Below are 16,976 nucleotides of genomic sequence, written 5' to 3' on the forward strand. Positions count from 1 at the left end.
ACATAGGACCCGGGGAACATAGGACCCGGGGAACATAGACATACTCCCGTTGAAATTACGTCAAATGGTGCTGAGGCTTGAACTGGGGTTTGATAAATTATCATACCCAAGTTTGCATCTAGGAACTGCAAGTTGACGTGCCGTTTTATTACATTTTTCCAAGCAGGAAGTCAGAATGTCTGACCTCGAGTTACATGAACAATAGTGTTCATGCATGAAGTGTTCTAAAAGGAAGATTCTAAAAAGTGTTTTTTATTTTCTCTGCCTTGGTCAATACCTTTTCATAGAACTGGTAAGCCTAGGATTAGCATAAACAAACTAACTATCTAGAGGCAGCAGGTATGTCTAAACATGCTAAGCCAGTCTAAGAGTATTCAGTTTGGCAACCTGAGCTCCAGCCCTAACATTGAAGTGTAGTATTGAGGAAAAGACGAGGAAACAGGTCTGGTTTTCAAAGACAGAGAACTAACAGTAGCTTACCAAGTCATGTAAACAAGGTTACAGACATGGCGCCAGCTCTGTCTGTCTGGGTACGACTGGTCAATCCAATAATGAGTTTATTTTATAGTTGGTTGGTCCAGTGACAAAACAAATACTGTTTTTCTAAACAACAAAGGTCATGGGTGTTCACAATGAGGCGCTTTCTGTCTTAACACTTTGGATGCCACGGACGACATAACACGTGTTATCAGCCCGCCCCCTGAATGCCCACGACGACAAATATCGTTTAATTTTTTTATTAGCGATCTGAATTCATATTTCATCAACCGAGTCTACCGTTGGGAAACCAGCGCCCCCTATCGTCTCCCAGATGGTAATGCACCCTTTTGGAATGGACTCAATGAAAATGGATGAGGAAAAAAAAATCCGGAATCCACATTTGACTTCTCACGCATGTAACCGGAGATGATCCCAGTCATTGTGGAGCCTCAGAACAGCGTGTAATATGTGTTTACAGTATGTAGCATTGGATCAATAAAAGGATCGATTTTTGGAATGGCGATCAGGAATTGGAATACCATCTGATCTCAGGTAAGGAATCTATTTTACCAGTCTTAGGATAATCAGACCTGTTTTCACGGAGATATAAGCTTTTCCCCTATGTGTGATATGGCTGTTTGGCTGTGCGAGCGATTAGGAAATATATCAGATCAGATATCAGATCGCCTATATAGCGTGCATACGTACACATAATACTATCGATAATCTAGCGTTCATTTGAAAACGATTCATTAATAGGCCGAAAAATTTGAAAGTTTTTTGTGTATTCTAGAATATTCCGTTTATTATGGAATATTTAAATTTTCCTTGAAAACGAGGGCTTTTCAAGATGCTATAAAACGGAAATGAACCGATAAAAAAACAATCCGCTTCGACAATGTTGACTGGAAAATGAGTCATTGATAAGCGACGGGCAGATTAGACACATAGCCATAATTTAAAACATAGATTAGGCGATATTAACGCTAACATTGAAGTGGATGATGGGCATTCAAGGGGGTAAAAAGGAAAACACGGCCGGCTCTGAAAGTGTTAAGGTAAAATGGTGTCCTCCATGTGCCAAGACTCTACTTCCTCATTCCACTGTGTGCCACAAGCTTCAACGTCTGTCTGGGAACACCAGCTGAACTTGATGGGGAATTACTTCTGGCTCCAAGCGTACACATCCGCACTCATTGCCTCCGGAATACCAACCCAAGGAAGGCAGTGGGACCTGATGGAGTGGTGGGCCGCATACTGAAGGAGTGTGCGGACCAGCTGACAGAGGTCTTCACAGATATATTTAATCTTTCCCTGCTATTATCATATGTCCCAGCATGCTTCAAAACATCCACAATTATACCAGTACCCAAGCAGTCAGTTGTCACGTGCCTGAATGATTACAGACCCGTGGCACTCACCCCCCTCCCTGCTAAATGTCTAGAGAAACTGGTCAGGAAACACATCACATCCATCATCCCGGCCTCCTTTGACCAATATCAGTTTGCTTATAGGCAGAACAGATCAACTGAAGATGCTATAGCCATTGTGCTTCATACCGCCCTAGAACATCTAGAGAAGAAAAACACCTACCTAAGAATGCTCTTTGTCGACCATAGCTCTGCCTTCAACACTATACTCCCCCGTAAACTCATCAGTAAACTCCAAACCCTGGGTCTGTGTAATATACTGTGTAACTGGGTGCTGGACTTCCTCACAAACCGCACACAAGCCGTCAGGCTGGGCAACTACACCTCGTCCACCCTGTCTCTCAGCAGTCAGCACCGGCGCCCCGCAGGGTTGCGTACTCAGCCCATTACTGTACACCCTGCTCACACATGACTGTTCCCCCTCCTACCCCTCCAATTACATCATCAAGTTCGCAGACGATACCACAGTTGTGGGTCTCATAACAAACAACAATGAGTCTGCCTACAGGAGGGAGGTGGAAGACCTTACAGCCTGGTGTGACAACAACAACCTGGCGCTCAACATAAAGAAAACAAGAGAGATCATAGTGGATTTTAGAAGATCAAGGCCTGACCACTCCCCTCTGCTCATCAACAACGAGGTAGTGGAGAGGGTCACTGAGTTCAAGTTCCTGGGTCTCAGTGTGAGTGAGACCCTGTCCTGGAGCACCAACACCGCCTCAGTGATCGGAAAAGCTCAGCAACGCCTATACTATCTAAGGAAGCTGAAGCAGGCTGGCCTGCCACGAAATCTCCTTGTCAACTTTTATCATTGTGCGGTTGAGAGTGTGCTGACCTACGGTGTGTCTGTGTGGTTCTCCAACTGCACAAAGGCAGAGCAGGAGGCTCTACAGAGGGTGGTGAAGGCGGCAGGCAGGATCGTCGGGACTCCTCTACCAAACATCACCTCCGTCTTCACCTCCCGCTGCCTCCACCGCTCCAAATGTATCATCAAGGACCAGTCTCACCCAGCACATCACCTCTTTCAGCTCCTTCCCTCAGGGAGGAGATACCGGTCCATACATGCCAAGAGTTCAAGATTTAAGAACAGCTTTTTCCCCCAAGCAGTCAGACTGTTAAACGCTCATTGACTGTGCACTCACGTGCACCATGCACTTACCTGGACTTGATAATCACTGATTACCACCCATCATGCACTTTATTATTATTTAAAATATTCTGTTATGTACAGTGTTATATGTGTTATGTGTTTATGTATGTATATATTGTACTACGGTCTGTGGGAGCTCCCCTGAAATTTCGTTGTATACTGTGCAATGACAATTAAAAGTCTATTCTATTCTATAATACAGAAACAGAAAAAGTCAATTAAACAATTTAAAATAATTCCCACACATTTATAAATTGGCTTAACCCATGTATTTCTCTCAATGAAAACCAGCCCAGACAAAAGGTGAATCAAAGGAAGGAAGATGGAGACCCCTATCATATCCCTCTCATTCCTAACACTTAGCCACTTGAGTCTGTGAATGGAAGGGATGCACACAGTGAACTCCCATTGGTTGCAGGGAAGGTTTTTATAAGAAATCCAGGAAGTCTCTGTTTATGTATTATATAGAAATCAGAAATCAAGATAAGGGTTTTTGTAAGGTGCTGTATCTCATAAGGGTTAAAGGGAAAAATGGATATCGGTAGTGTACAACAATGAGACAAATACAAAATATCTATAGAAAGGTGACTACATTCATAAAGCTTCCATCCTTTTCAAGGGTGTCTGGACAGTGACTCTGTGTTTAGACTAGCAACCACGTAACTATGTTACTGTCCTTAGGCCAGTTTGAGCAGGCTGATTGCTAGCTGTTGCACCAATGAATCAATGTGATGCAGCATAATAATAATATAATTTAATTTAGGACCTGCTCCGAGGTCATCAATTGCAGCACAAGTGTGTGATTACTAGCTTTGGCCAACTTTTCTTTGCTGACAAACAAGGAAACTATGGCAGCTTTCAAGATGTGACAACTTGACTCTTTGCTGTTAGATGATGAAATTGACAATGAATTGATACACATTTGTGAATGTGCATGCTTGTGTTACAGAATTTTGGTTACACACTGCTAACGTTAGCAGTGTGCATCAGCTATCACTAACGCCAAGCTGCTAAAGATAGAGGCTAGCGTCCACCACTAGGATAAAGCTAAATCTAAGATTAGCCCGTATCTTTGCTTCAATAAGGGCGAGTAAATAGCGTCAAACACACAAATAATTTATATCTAATGCAAGCAACTGATTAAAAGTCTCAGATGATGCCGAGTGAGCGTAATTTGAGCTACTGTCAGAAATGCACTACAGTGGTAACGTGACATGCATCTTGCTTTATTTTGCCTCAACCAAAGTTGGCATTTTGTTGACATGGTCCACTATTATACAGAATATGCTGTGTTCATGACTTTGTGGTCAGTAGCTACAACACTCAGCTGCTCTGGTCTGGTCAGTAGCTATAACACTCAGCTGCTCTGGTCTGGTCAGTAGCTACAACACTCAGCTGCTCTGGTCTGGTCAGTAGCTACAACACTAAGCTGCTCTGGTCAGTACGCTACAACACATGCATGTTTCAACAATGGGGAATCACACAGTCATCCAGCCAGCCAGCCAGCCAGCCAGCCAGTCAGTCAGTCAGTCAGTCAGTCAGCCAGCCCTCCCTCCCTCCCTCCCTCCCTCCCTCCCTCCCTCCCTCACTCACTCACTCACTCACTCACTCACTCACTCACTCACTCACTCAGTAAACGTTTGAACGTTCTAACCTTTGTCGTTACGTTGGCATTAAAATCTTAATTAATAGGTTCGAACCTCCGTTTTTTTTTGAATTTCTTTTAATTTTTCAATTTTCGTTTTTAATTTTGTTAATTTATTTTACACAAAAAATATATATCAGAATGTGATATATATATCAGAATATCACAATACAATGTTGTTTACAATCATTCAAAAGTCATGCGCGAACACAGACACAACAACACAGTCTAGTCGATGGTGAGGAGGAGTCACCGTCATACATTATCAGGAAATGAATCATCAATCAATCATGCAAAAAAGAGCGAGTTAAGTGACTCACACTCACCCGTCTTATTTCATAATACAACGTTTCCGGATGGACGTTTGGCTTAAACCAAGTGTATGCAGTGATGCTGAACTTCCCAGCGGGACACAAGTTACTTAACGTTACACAGGTATGTTATGCACGTTAATTAAGCTATGCACGTTTAGCTGGCTAACATTAACACTTTCAGCGCCAGCCATTACCCTTATCCCTGTAGCTAATGCGCCAGCTTTCCATAGCCCAGTGGTTCTCAAACTTTTTACACCAAGTACCACCTGAGAACGTAGCTGGCTCTCCAAGTACCACCATATGACCGGAGTTAAAATACAGTCTATTCAGCTATGCACAGTTCACGCAGGAGGCAAATGTATTCCTAATACCATTATTTATTGTTAACTTTTGTCAGACACAGCCACAATGTACAAAGGGATAGCACTAGAACTAGCAAACGCTTCCACACAACTCATACAATGCAAGGGGCATTGAGAACATAATAACTAACATTCTCACATAGCAAGTGGGAAAATTAAGAAAAACTGTATTTCAGCAAATGTACTTAATTCTCTCTCTATCTATCTCTCTCTCTCTCTCTCACTCTCTCTCTCTCTCTCTCTCTCTCCCTCTCTCACACAGCAAGCAATTGTCCATCATTCTCTCTCTCACACACACACACACACACACACACACACACACACACACACACACACACACACACACACACACACACACACACACACACACACACACACAATTATTTTGTTACAAAAACTTAATTTCCTGCATTCTGGTGCAGGAATTTTTTCATTTTTACCCTTTAAATGCCAGTGTTTGTGATGGGCATCACAAATTATTGTAAAAAAGAAAAGAAAACACATATTCAATACATTTTTGAATGTTTACCCTTTAAATGCCAGTTTGTGTGATGGCATCACAAATTATTGTTAAAAAAAACACACAAAAAGTAAAATATTTACAATATATCAAATGCAAAGTAAATTTTTCTGGGGGGGATTATTACAGGCTAGGCATGTGTCAATGATTAGCAGAAACACATATTTTGATGGATTTTTTTTAATGTCAGATTTAACACCAACTCTTTTCAGAAAAGTAGGAGTATTTCATTTTGTATCTGACATTACAAGAAATCTAAAAATAAATGGTTATGATCATAGATTATAGATTATCTAACTATCGCGCTGCCGCAACCAGAAACACTGGCCTGGCCTGCTTCTAAGTTCAGTGGCCTGACTGCAAAAAAAAAAATCTTTTTCTTTTTTTTAGCATTTTTGGAAATGTTTTCAAGTACCACCAGCAGTACCACCAAGTACCACTAGTGGTACGCGTACCACAGTTTGAGAACCACTGCCATAGCCTATTTTCACAGTGCGTCACTATGTTTGGAGAGCTATATCTATATTCTATATTAAAGCTATGGAGACAATACTATGGTCATTTGACATTAACTATCTCCCGTCCAACTTGCAAAAAAGAGAAAAGATTTTCATGTATATGTTCGCGCATTATCCCGTGGTGAATAGTTTAGGAGTGATCTGGGCTAATTCCTGAAAAGCTGAGTTATAGGGCGCTATGTGAATTTGACTAAAGTCATTGGCGTTTCTCACCTGGACACGCTACTATTTCCAATTCAAAGGTATATAATAGGTATTATGTTTCATCATGAATGCATCAAAGGGGGGGGGGGGGGTAGTTTTTTGATGCTCTGTTCGTCATCAACAGCATTAGTTTTGAACACCACACACGCTGATCAGCTGGATCGATATGAAATCATTGTAGGATCAAGGTGGAATTGATGTCAGATAGTCCTTACCTTTGATCGGGGGTATCCCAAAAAGAATAATCTTATTGTCTGATCGTGATTTCCAGCATTGGTGTCCATCGGGTCCCGGACATAATCCGGCACAACACATACATCGAGGGGCAGGGACGCGTTCCAATGTGATCGGGTGAACTGCTAGGCTTGCCTGGACCAAAATTCTGCGCCCGGTGGGGTTTAGATGTAACACACGGTGTGAAATAAGGTTTCAAAGGGTGGGCGATACCTGCCACCTAGCAGGATGCGGCCGGTATTGCACTCTTGGAATCTCAGAATGATTTCCTATGGCAACACAGAGGTCCGTGAACCTGCAATGAATAAAAAAAATCGAATAAAAGAAAAAAGGATCTAAAAACGGTCAGCTCTTTGACTGCCAGAGTGGAGTGGACTCAACCTTGATGACGTGGACTCAGACTCGGGTAATGGGGACTCGACTCGGACTCGACTCGGGCTCTTCTTTGGTGACTCAGACTTGGACTCGGACTCGAGATTTAGTGACTCGACTACAACACTGGTTGGCTGGAGTTGCAGTGTAAATGCATGGAAATAACCTGTCCCTGCTCAGCTCGGCTGTTCCCTGTGTGACTCACTCACCCTCTGCTCTTGTTGTCGTAGCTGGTGACACTGCAGCGTGAGCTGTGCGATGGTCTTGTCTCTGCTCCTCAGCTCCTCTCGGAGCACCCGCACCTCCTTCATCAGCTCGTCCAACTGAAACACAAATGTTTTATTTAGAGCTGGGCCGTTAACGGCGTTAACGTGCTGCGTTAACGCTATACTAGTATCGCGCGATAATATAATTAACGCATTAATCTAAAAAAAAAATTACTTTTTCTTTTTTACCTTTATTTACCCAGGGTAGGTTCGCTGAGCACAGATGCTCTTTTTCAGGAACGCCCTGCTTCACATTCACACAGTTCCATTCACACCTGGGAGCTGCCCAGTACAACCACAGTTGACACCATTGGCCACTGAGCAACTCCACTGGAGCAGTTGATTCAAGCCATGTCACATAGTTCAAGTTTGAAATGATTCTTTCTGTTTTGCTCCTGAGAGTGCTAGATACTGTACTGTACTGGTAATATTATTTATTTGTGTTAACTTCTGAATAAAACAACTTCAAATAAAACAGTCTGTAATGCATTTTGGAAACGGTAGATGGGCTCATGGTGTAATGGGCCACCTGGCCTGAGAAACATAAGGAGGAAAGAAAAAGTAAGGACTTACTTCTGGTCATTATTTGGGTAGAACACACATTTTGAATGCCTTCGGCAGGTTTTTTTAAATTCTTTTTTAGCCATTTTAATCTAGATTAATCTAGATTAAATCCAGGATTGCAGATAGATTAATCTAGATTAAAAAAATTAATCTATGCCCACCTCTAGTTTTATTTCAACCAACCAATTCATAGATACATGGAAGAGTGAAATAGCTCAGAGATATAAAAACGTCTGCATCACGTGACCTAGCTACCGAGAGACAGAACACGATCCAAAATAATCTAAATATTTCAGAGGTCGATCGAGGTTTAAGTGTGATTCACCATGGATTCGTTCAAGGATACCAAGACAACACAGTGAACCCACAGTAAAGAAAACACTCGTGGTTATCAAACCGCCACAGATAATAATTGCCGTTACTGACGTGCCTTACTTGATCTAATAAACAGAAAACATCAATATACAATATACAACATTTAGTCTCCACAAGTTGTTTATTTTGCATCTAGATATAAGGGTCCCATGCTTCCTGCCCATCACTGCCCTCAACAAACTGCAGCAATAACCTATAATGGACTTGTGACAGTATTGCGTTCCCTGTGGCTTTGTTCTTTTGTGTTGGATTGATGTTCCTGTGTTTTCTTTGTGTGTCCTAGGCTTCGGAAATACATTTCCTTTAAGGGTGGATAATAAATACTTGCTTTTTGATTTGTGCCGCTTTTATATTGGCTAATTGATGGTTGTGTGTGTGTTACTGTTTTTCTGCAGTATGTGTAAGAGCTATTTTAAGACTGACAAACACACACACACACACACACACACACACACACACACACACACACACGCACACACACACACACACACACACACACAACCAACTTGGCCCACCTATGTGAACAGAGCAGCAGAGTTACTTACCTGCAAGGCAGTGATGTTGTCCTCACTCTCCTCAACAGCATCTGTTGAACTGCCTCCATCCTCCAGCTAGAAAACCCACACACACAAACAAGACTTTAGGCATGCTTCACTCTATTTTTTATTTTATTTAATTTTTTACCTTTATTTAACCAGGAAGTCCCATTGAGATACAAGATCTCTTTTGCAAGGGAGACCTGGGCCCTCATTCATCAACGTGTTCTACGCACAGATCTGTGCTTACCCTGTGCGTACGATCATTTCTAAGCAAAGAGTGGGATTCATCAATTTCAATTTGAACTTGACTCCGTGCTTACGTCTACGCACAGGTCAGAGCACACTTACCTGACGCCCAGTGGTAGAATATATTATTACAACAAGGAAATGAGCTTCTGTGCATAATAACACTGGCGGAGCGCAGTCAGTCAGTAGCCTACACCCCGTATATTCCGATAACGCTATATAAACCATGCTGCATTCATTCTGAGAGAAAGATCTATTATTCCAAATGCTATTTATAGGGTTTTGACCATAATTACACTACTGTTGCTATTTTACAATGAACTATAATGAATTACGGTTCATACAGAACTTCTGTATGAACCGTAATTCATTATAGTTCATTGTAAAATAGCAACAGTAGTGTAATTATGGTCAAAACCCTATAAATAGCATTATAATTATATAATGAGTTAAAATGTTATTATAGACTATTTTTGTTTTATCTTGTTTCTGTACTTGCATGTAATTTTAACCACCTTGACTGAAAGTTTCATTATGCATTATGTGTTGAGTACTGCCTTTTAATAATTTTTGTTTTGCAATAATAAAAAAAATATAAAAAAAGGATGCTCTCTATTGTACATGAGTAGAAGTTCTTAAGGATCTTCTGACTGACTTGGAACTTCCTTAGGCGCCTGAGGAAGTAGAGCCGTTGCCGTGCCTTCTTCACAACACTGTCAATGTGTGTGGTCCATGTCAAGTCCTCGGATATGTGGACTCCGAGGTACTTAAAACTGTTCACTCTCTCAACCGGTGCCCCGTCGATGCTGAGGGGGCTGTAGTCCCTGACCCCCGACCTCCTAAAGTCCACAATCATCTCCTTTGTTTTGCTGACGTTCAGGGAGAGGCTGTTCTCTTGGCACCATCCTCCCGCCAGGACCTTGACCTCTTCCAGGTAGGCCCTCTCGTCGTTTGAAGAGATCAGGCCCACCACTACTGTGTCGTCAGCAAATTTGATGATTGTGTTGTTCCGCTGAGCCACACAGTCATGTGTGTACAGGGAGTAGAGGAGGGGACTCCAGAACACAGCCCTGGGGGGCCCCTATGTTGAGGGTGATGGATGAGGAGGTGCAGTTGCCTGCTCTCACCACCTGAGGTCTGCCCGTCAGGAAGTCCAAGACCCACTGGCAGAGGTCATAGTTCAAGCCCAGGTCCCTGAGTTTGGAGGGGACTATGGTATTGAATGCCGAGCTGTAGTCGATGAACAGCATTCTCACATAGTTCCCCTGCCTCTTGATACACTTAACATGAGTATCAAGTACTTGAACGTCCTCACTTCTCAGCATTCACTTGATCTAGTACTGGTTAAGTGTATTTGGACAATCAAATCCAATTATAAGTCAATGTATTTTTAATACTGAATACTTGAGGAGCGCATTATGCTGGAGGGTAATATGCCCACGTTTGAGCCAATTTAAAATGAACGATGCACACTTCAACCTCAACCACAAAACTTCACCCAGCACACAATTTTCTCACGCTATATAAACAGCTAATCCAAACAGCCTCATTTTACAGCCGCTGCCTTGAGCTCAACGTTACACACTCTCCACAAATGCAATTAAGAGCATAGATACTAATGGGGCAACTGGAATGCTTTCCCTCTCGAGCAGTGAAACCGGCACGGCTAATTACCACGAGCGCTGAGCTCATCACAATGGAGACGTTTGAATGCAAACTCAAGTATCACCTTTTGGAATGTAGGTTTGGAATTCAGTCGAGGCTATCAAGACCACCGACATTTATTGAGAGCAAGAGTGCACTAAAAGTGTGTGCGTGTGCTTATATATGTTTGTGTGTGTATGTGTGTGTGTGTGTGTGTGAGAGAGATAGTGAAAGAGAGAGAACATGGAGCCCATTTCTCCATTACTGCAGTCTTTCATTTATCTTTCCTCCTCCCCTCGCTCCCTCCCTCCCACTTTCCCTCTGAATGGATTTCTCCCACTGACAGAGATAGATCTATTAAGTGATTAGCCCCTACAGTAAATGCACACACACACAGAAGAGCTCAACAAACCCAGAGAGAGGCGAAGTCTGTCCCCTTCTGCTGGACCACCATTGGACTCTATTTTCGGAGAAAATTATGAACGGTAGTCAGTGGCTAGAGACAAATAATGATTTGATCCCGTTTGAATTGTGTCGTGAATTACATATGATGATGTTTGTCAATGTAAAAGTGTAATTGTCAGCATGCTAATGTTACGTTATAGGGAGGTGTAGTGGTGGTTACGTCATTGCTGTTTCCCGCGCGGTCCACCCCTCTTGAAATCGCAATGTATTTTCAATGGACATATTTCTAAATCGTCTTGTTTAAAACAAATAAAGCATGAACATTGACATGGTGTACCTTTCTGTGTGTATTCATCCACAATCTATAGCTCAACATGAGAAAATTCGCAAATCAATCGTAAAGGTAGCAAAATAACAACGTTTATGTTTTCATTCACTGAGGAACTACACTTCACTTTGTCAATGGCCGTGGCGTGTATTAGGCGACAGCACTGAACGACAGGCGTTCTACTGGTAAATGTAGCTTTTTTAACCTCTTAACTGGCACCGACCCGGACGATGAGGACGATTTGCCCACCGGCACGACACGCCACGTTGGCAACCTCTAGCGGCTCGGGTGTGCATCTTTTTTAATACAATATATATATATCGAATTAAAGCCCAATTTGTTGCCTATCGATTGCCGTTTTCAGTGGTTCTCGAGTTACATGCCAAAGTACACGGCAGACTTTTCTTTTTATCGAATACCACCCGCGACTCCCGAGGCTCTAGCTCCGTCAATAATTTGGCGATCTCGAAAATTATTGGACAGGGTTGTAACCAATGAGTGTGACCAATGATACCCCACGTGGGAATGAGCGAATCAGGGATCTAGGTGAAAAGTCACGCATGAAAAAAGGAAAAGAAGAAAACACGGAATGCATTGGAGTCTATGAAAAAACTGAAACCTGCAGAGCTTTTATTTGTCTCCCAGTTTACCAAAATCGCTCCTAATCACTCATTTCTGAACGGATTTTTATGAAATTTGGACATGTACTATACAAGACTTCAGGCTCAGCCATACAACATTCTTGAGATGGCACAGTATGCCCATGACTTGGGAGTGATGGGGGCAGGGCAGAGTGCTAGTAATGCGAGAGCGAGAGTAGGAGAGAGAGCCGTTGCCTAGGTAATTATTATTTTAATTAAAAAAAAGTCAAGTAATGTAATGAAAGCAAGATAACAAATATGTCAGTAGACAGTAGTAGAAAGCGCCACAGAGTTTTGGATAGCGAGCTAGACGGACCGACACAAGGCCTCCTCCTCCTCCTGATGGGGAGGGGGAGGGGGAGGGGGACCACCAGGTAGAGAGATAGCTAGCAGCTAACAGACAGGCTTCGGCTAACTGACAGGACAGGCCGCAGAACCACGAAAAGTGATCGACAGAGATAGAATCTATTAATCTAGTTTCTTATACCCCCAAAGACTGTTGCTGCAGAGCTCCACATCTTCAGTTCTAGCTTGTCAGGAGCTTTGACATGTGATAAACTACTCGAACACCAGTGATCTCCCAAAATAGCAGCCGCTGTAGCAGCCTGTCAGCCCAAAGCCTGGCACACAGCATCATACAGTAGTTGGCCTCGTCAGAAACATTCAATTTCATTCTACAAATGAGCAAGGGAGATGTCATTTCCATAATTATTTGCACATGATTTGTCTGAAAATAGACACAATAAGTTTAGCAATACAATTGAATGGACGGCAAGCATTACAAGAGTCAGATAGGGCTCTGTCTTTGAGTGTGTGCGTGTGTGTGTGTGTGTGTGTGTGCATGTATGTCTGTATGTGTGTGTGTGTGTGTGTGTGTGTGTGTGTGTGTGTGTGTGTGTGTGTGTGTGTGTGTGTGTGTGTGTGTGTGTGTGTGTGTCTGTCTGTCTGTCTGTCTGTCTGTCTGTCTGTCTGTCTGTCTGTGGGGGGGTATGCTTGTGTTTGAGTGAATGTGTGTCTGTAAGGGTGTGTGTCTTTGTGTTTGAGTGAATGTGTGTCTGTAAGGGTGTGTGTCTTTGTGTTTGAGTGAATGTGTTCCAGTGTTCATGTCTAACCTGTAGTAAAGACTTGAGTCTGAGCAGCTGGTTCTTGAGGGAACTGCAGTCTTGGGCCATGTGTTTTAGTGTGAGCTCATCCAGTGCCCCCATGTGGCTGTCCTGCTTCCCTACAGGTGGGAGGGGCCGAGGGGGGACCCTGAAGGACCCAGGCCCCCCAAAGCCATCATAATGCTGCAAGGCTGTGGCCCTGAGAAAGACAGACAGACAGACAGACAGACAGACAGACAGACAGACAGACAGACAGACAGACAGACAGACAGACAGACAGACAGACAGACAGACAGACAGACAGACAGACAGACAGACAGACAGACAGAGACAAAAAGGCACTTTAGTTCATTGACAACTGCAGGTGAAACAAATGACTGAAATGGCACCGTCCAGGATGAAATAATAAAAGTCACTCACATAATTATTTCCGTTGTAGTCCTTGATATAAAATAAAAAATCTGTGCCGAGATGCTGCTTCATCTGTAATGTGTTTTAATACTTTTCTTAAATTATGACCATCAGACGTGATGCCAAAGAGCACAGCTAAGGTGTGGATTGTATTTTACTATCATATACAGTATAGTGACTGCGACTGTGGTACCGTGGACCAATGTAATAGACCAATATAATGGACCAAGGTAATAGAGCAATTACTGTCTCACTATGGACAGTCATGCTCAGACCGGCGGTCACACACACACACACACACACACACACACACACACACACACACACACACACACACACACACATACACACACACACACACACACACACACCATCCCTCCACAATAGCCCAAAATTGGCCAATCACGTCAATGCTTTGTGATGGAGAAGGCCTATCAATGCACCAGCCAGTCACAGGTTGAAAGAGGATAATTAGCATAAGAGCACCTAAATACGTTACTAGTCATTTCCACGAAACATCCACCAATCTTCAGCTGAAAGGCACAGGCAAAGTTTAGGCTGAAATAAAGTAAGCCGATATCTTACTAGATATCTAGATACTTAATTATCAAACTTTGTGTGGTTCAAAGCAAACTTCACATTCACCAAGTGTTCCGAATAGGATGTGTAAGAGTGTTGAAACGTGACATTTTGGGTCTGTGTTCAATTCTCAGTTCATCTTCTTCATCAGTCCACTTGATAATACAAACTACAGTTTAATATCAGGATAAAGTACTGTGATCGAGGCTGTTGATAATACAAACTACAGTTTAATATCAGGATAAAGTACTGTGATCCAGGCTGTTGATAATACAAACTACAGTTTAATATCAGGATAAAGTACTGTGATCCAGGCTGTTGATAATACAAACTACAGTTTAATATCAGGATAAAGTACTGTGATCCAGGCTGTTGATAATACAAACTACAGTTTAATATCAGGATAAAGTACTGTGATCCAGGCTGTTGATAATACAAACAGTTTAATATCAGGATAAAGTACTGTGATCCAGGCTTTAATGCCATGAAGTACAGGGACCCTTACCATTGCTGCTTCTGATCTACTGCTCTACAATGTGTGTGTGTGTGTGTGTGTGTGTGTGTGTGTGTGTGTGTGTGTGTGTGTGTGTGTGTGTGTGTGTGTGTGTGTGTGTGTGTGTGTGTGTGTGTGTTCAAGTTCAAGTTCTTTAATAGTTGTCATACAGAAGTACAGAATACTTTCATACAAAATGCTTCTTACTGTTACGCTCCAGAGACTGTGCTAGACAAGATAGTATCAAATAACATAATATAGCATGTAATTTAGAAGAAGAAAAATGAGGTCACAGTGTTCGGTATAGACATATGTACAATGTTCTGAGTTACCATATAATATACAATACTATGCAGTGTACTAATGTACAGTACTATCTAGTGCAAATGGGATGAGGTACAATTTTAGGTACAATTTACAGTAAGGTGTACGAGTTGTAGTGCAATCCTTCATCAATAAATATAAAGTGTGGGGAGTGGGTGCTACAGTGTGTTTGTTTAAAGTGGGTGTGTGCTATAAAGTGTGTGGAGTGGGTGCTACAGTGTGTTTGTTTAAAGTGAGTGTGTGCGTGTGGATGTGTGTGCTATGTGCGTTCGGTGGTTGTTGTTGTGTAGTGTTCATTCATTGTTCGTTTAGCAGCCTGATGGCCTGGGGATAGAAGCTTCTTCTGAGTCTTTCTGTGCTCGCCTTGAGACTCCGGTATCGCTTGCCTGACCGCAGCAGTTCAAAGAGGCAGTTGTTCGGGTGACTGGAGTCTTTAATGATTCTCTTAGCCTTGCCCTTGCAACGCTTGTTGTAAATGTTCTGGAGGGTGGGGAGCCCCCCTCCAATTGTGCGTTCGGCTGAACGTGTCACTCTTTGTAGTCTGCTTCGGTCTTGTGCAGTGCTATTCCCAAACCAGGAGGTGATGTTGCCGGTCAAGATGCTCTCTATTGTACATGAGTAGAAGTTCTTAAGGATCTTCTGACTGACTTGGAACTTCCTTAGGCGCCTGAGGAAGTAGAGGCGTTGTCGTGCCTTCTTCACAACACTGTCAATGTGTGTGGTCCATGTCAAGTCCTCGGATATGTAGGCTCCGAGGTACTTAAAGCTGTTGACTCTCTCAACCGGTGCCCCGTCGATGCTGAGGGGGCTGTAGTCCTTGACCCCCGACCTCCTGAAGTCCACAATCATCTCCTTTGTTTTGCTGACGTTCAGGGAGAGGCTGTTTTCCTGGCACCATCCCGCCAGGACCTTGACCTCTTCCAGGTAGGCCCTCTCGTCGTTGGCAGAGATCAGGCCCACCACCACTGTGTCGTCAGCAAATTTGATGATTGTATTGCTACTCCGCTGAGCCACACAGTCGTGTGTGTACAGGGAGTAGAGGAGGGGACTCAGAACACAGCCCTGGGGGGCCCCTATGTTGAGGGTGATGGATGAGGAGGTGCAGTTGCCTGCTCTCACCACCTGGGGTCTGCCAGTCAGGAAGTCCAAGACCCACTGGCAGAGGTCATAGCCCAAGCCCAGGTCCCTGAGCTTGGCTATGAGTATGGAGGGGACTATGGTATTGAATGCCGAGCTGTAGTCGATGAATAGCATTCTCACATAGTTCCCCTGCCTCTTGTCCAGGTGTGATGCTGCTGTGTGCAGCACATGGGCTATGGCGTCCTCCGTGGACCTGTTGGGGCGGTATGCAAATTGCAGGGGGTCCATGTTGATGGGGAGGGAGGAGCAGATGTAGCCCTTTACTAGCTTCTCAAAGCACTTCATGGCTATGGAGGTGAGAGCTACAGGGCGGTAGTCGTTGAGGCAAGCAGGCTTGGATTTTTTGGGTACAGGGATAATAGTGGACTTCTTCAGGCAGGTGGGGATGACAGCCTGTTCTAAGGACAGGTTAAATATGTCAGTGAATACTGGGGCCAGTTGGTCGGCACAGACTTTTAGGACGCGGCCGGGGATGCCGTCTGGACCTGCTGCCTTCCTGATATTCACTTTTTTAAAGGTCCGCCTCACCTCATGCTCTGTTACCCTGAACACTGCGCCTCCATCAGCAGCCGACCCCCCCCCCCCCCATTGCCGTGGCTTGTGAGCTGGTGTTGTTATTACCAGCATCAAACCTCGCATAGAAGGTATTGAGGTCATTTGCTAAGGAGATGTCACTGTTCAGTTTGAGG

At 43.4% G+C, this 16,976-nt stretch overlaps 1 protein-coding gene across 1 annotated transcript in view; it reads right to left on the minus strand.

Moving 5' to 3' along the window:
• Nucleotides 1-16,976, minus strand: part of LOC311234769 (uncharacterized protein) — a gene marked incomplete at its 5' end in the record, with an annotated part of 101,498 nt that overhangs the window by 61,237 nt on the left and 23,285 nt on the right. Inside the window, 3 exons of the mRNA XM_084322013.1 lie at nucleotides 7,439-7,552; nucleotides 8,980-9,045; nucleotides 13,350-13,539. Coding sequence (XP_084178139.1) covers nucleotides 7,439-7,552; nucleotides 8,980-9,045; nucleotides 13,350-13,539 — 370 coding nt within the window. The remainder of the gene's footprint in view (nucleotides 1-7,438; nucleotides 7,553-8,979; nucleotides 9,046-13,349; nucleotides 13,540-16,976) is intronic.

Source organism: Notolepis coatsorum, assembly GCF_963971535.1.
Source record: "Notolepis coatsorum genome assembly, chromosome: 9".
In the NCBI taxonomy this organism is placed as follows: domain Eukaryota; kingdom Metazoa; phylum Chordata; class Actinopteri; order Aulopiformes; family Paralepididae; genus Notolepis; species Notolepis coatsorum.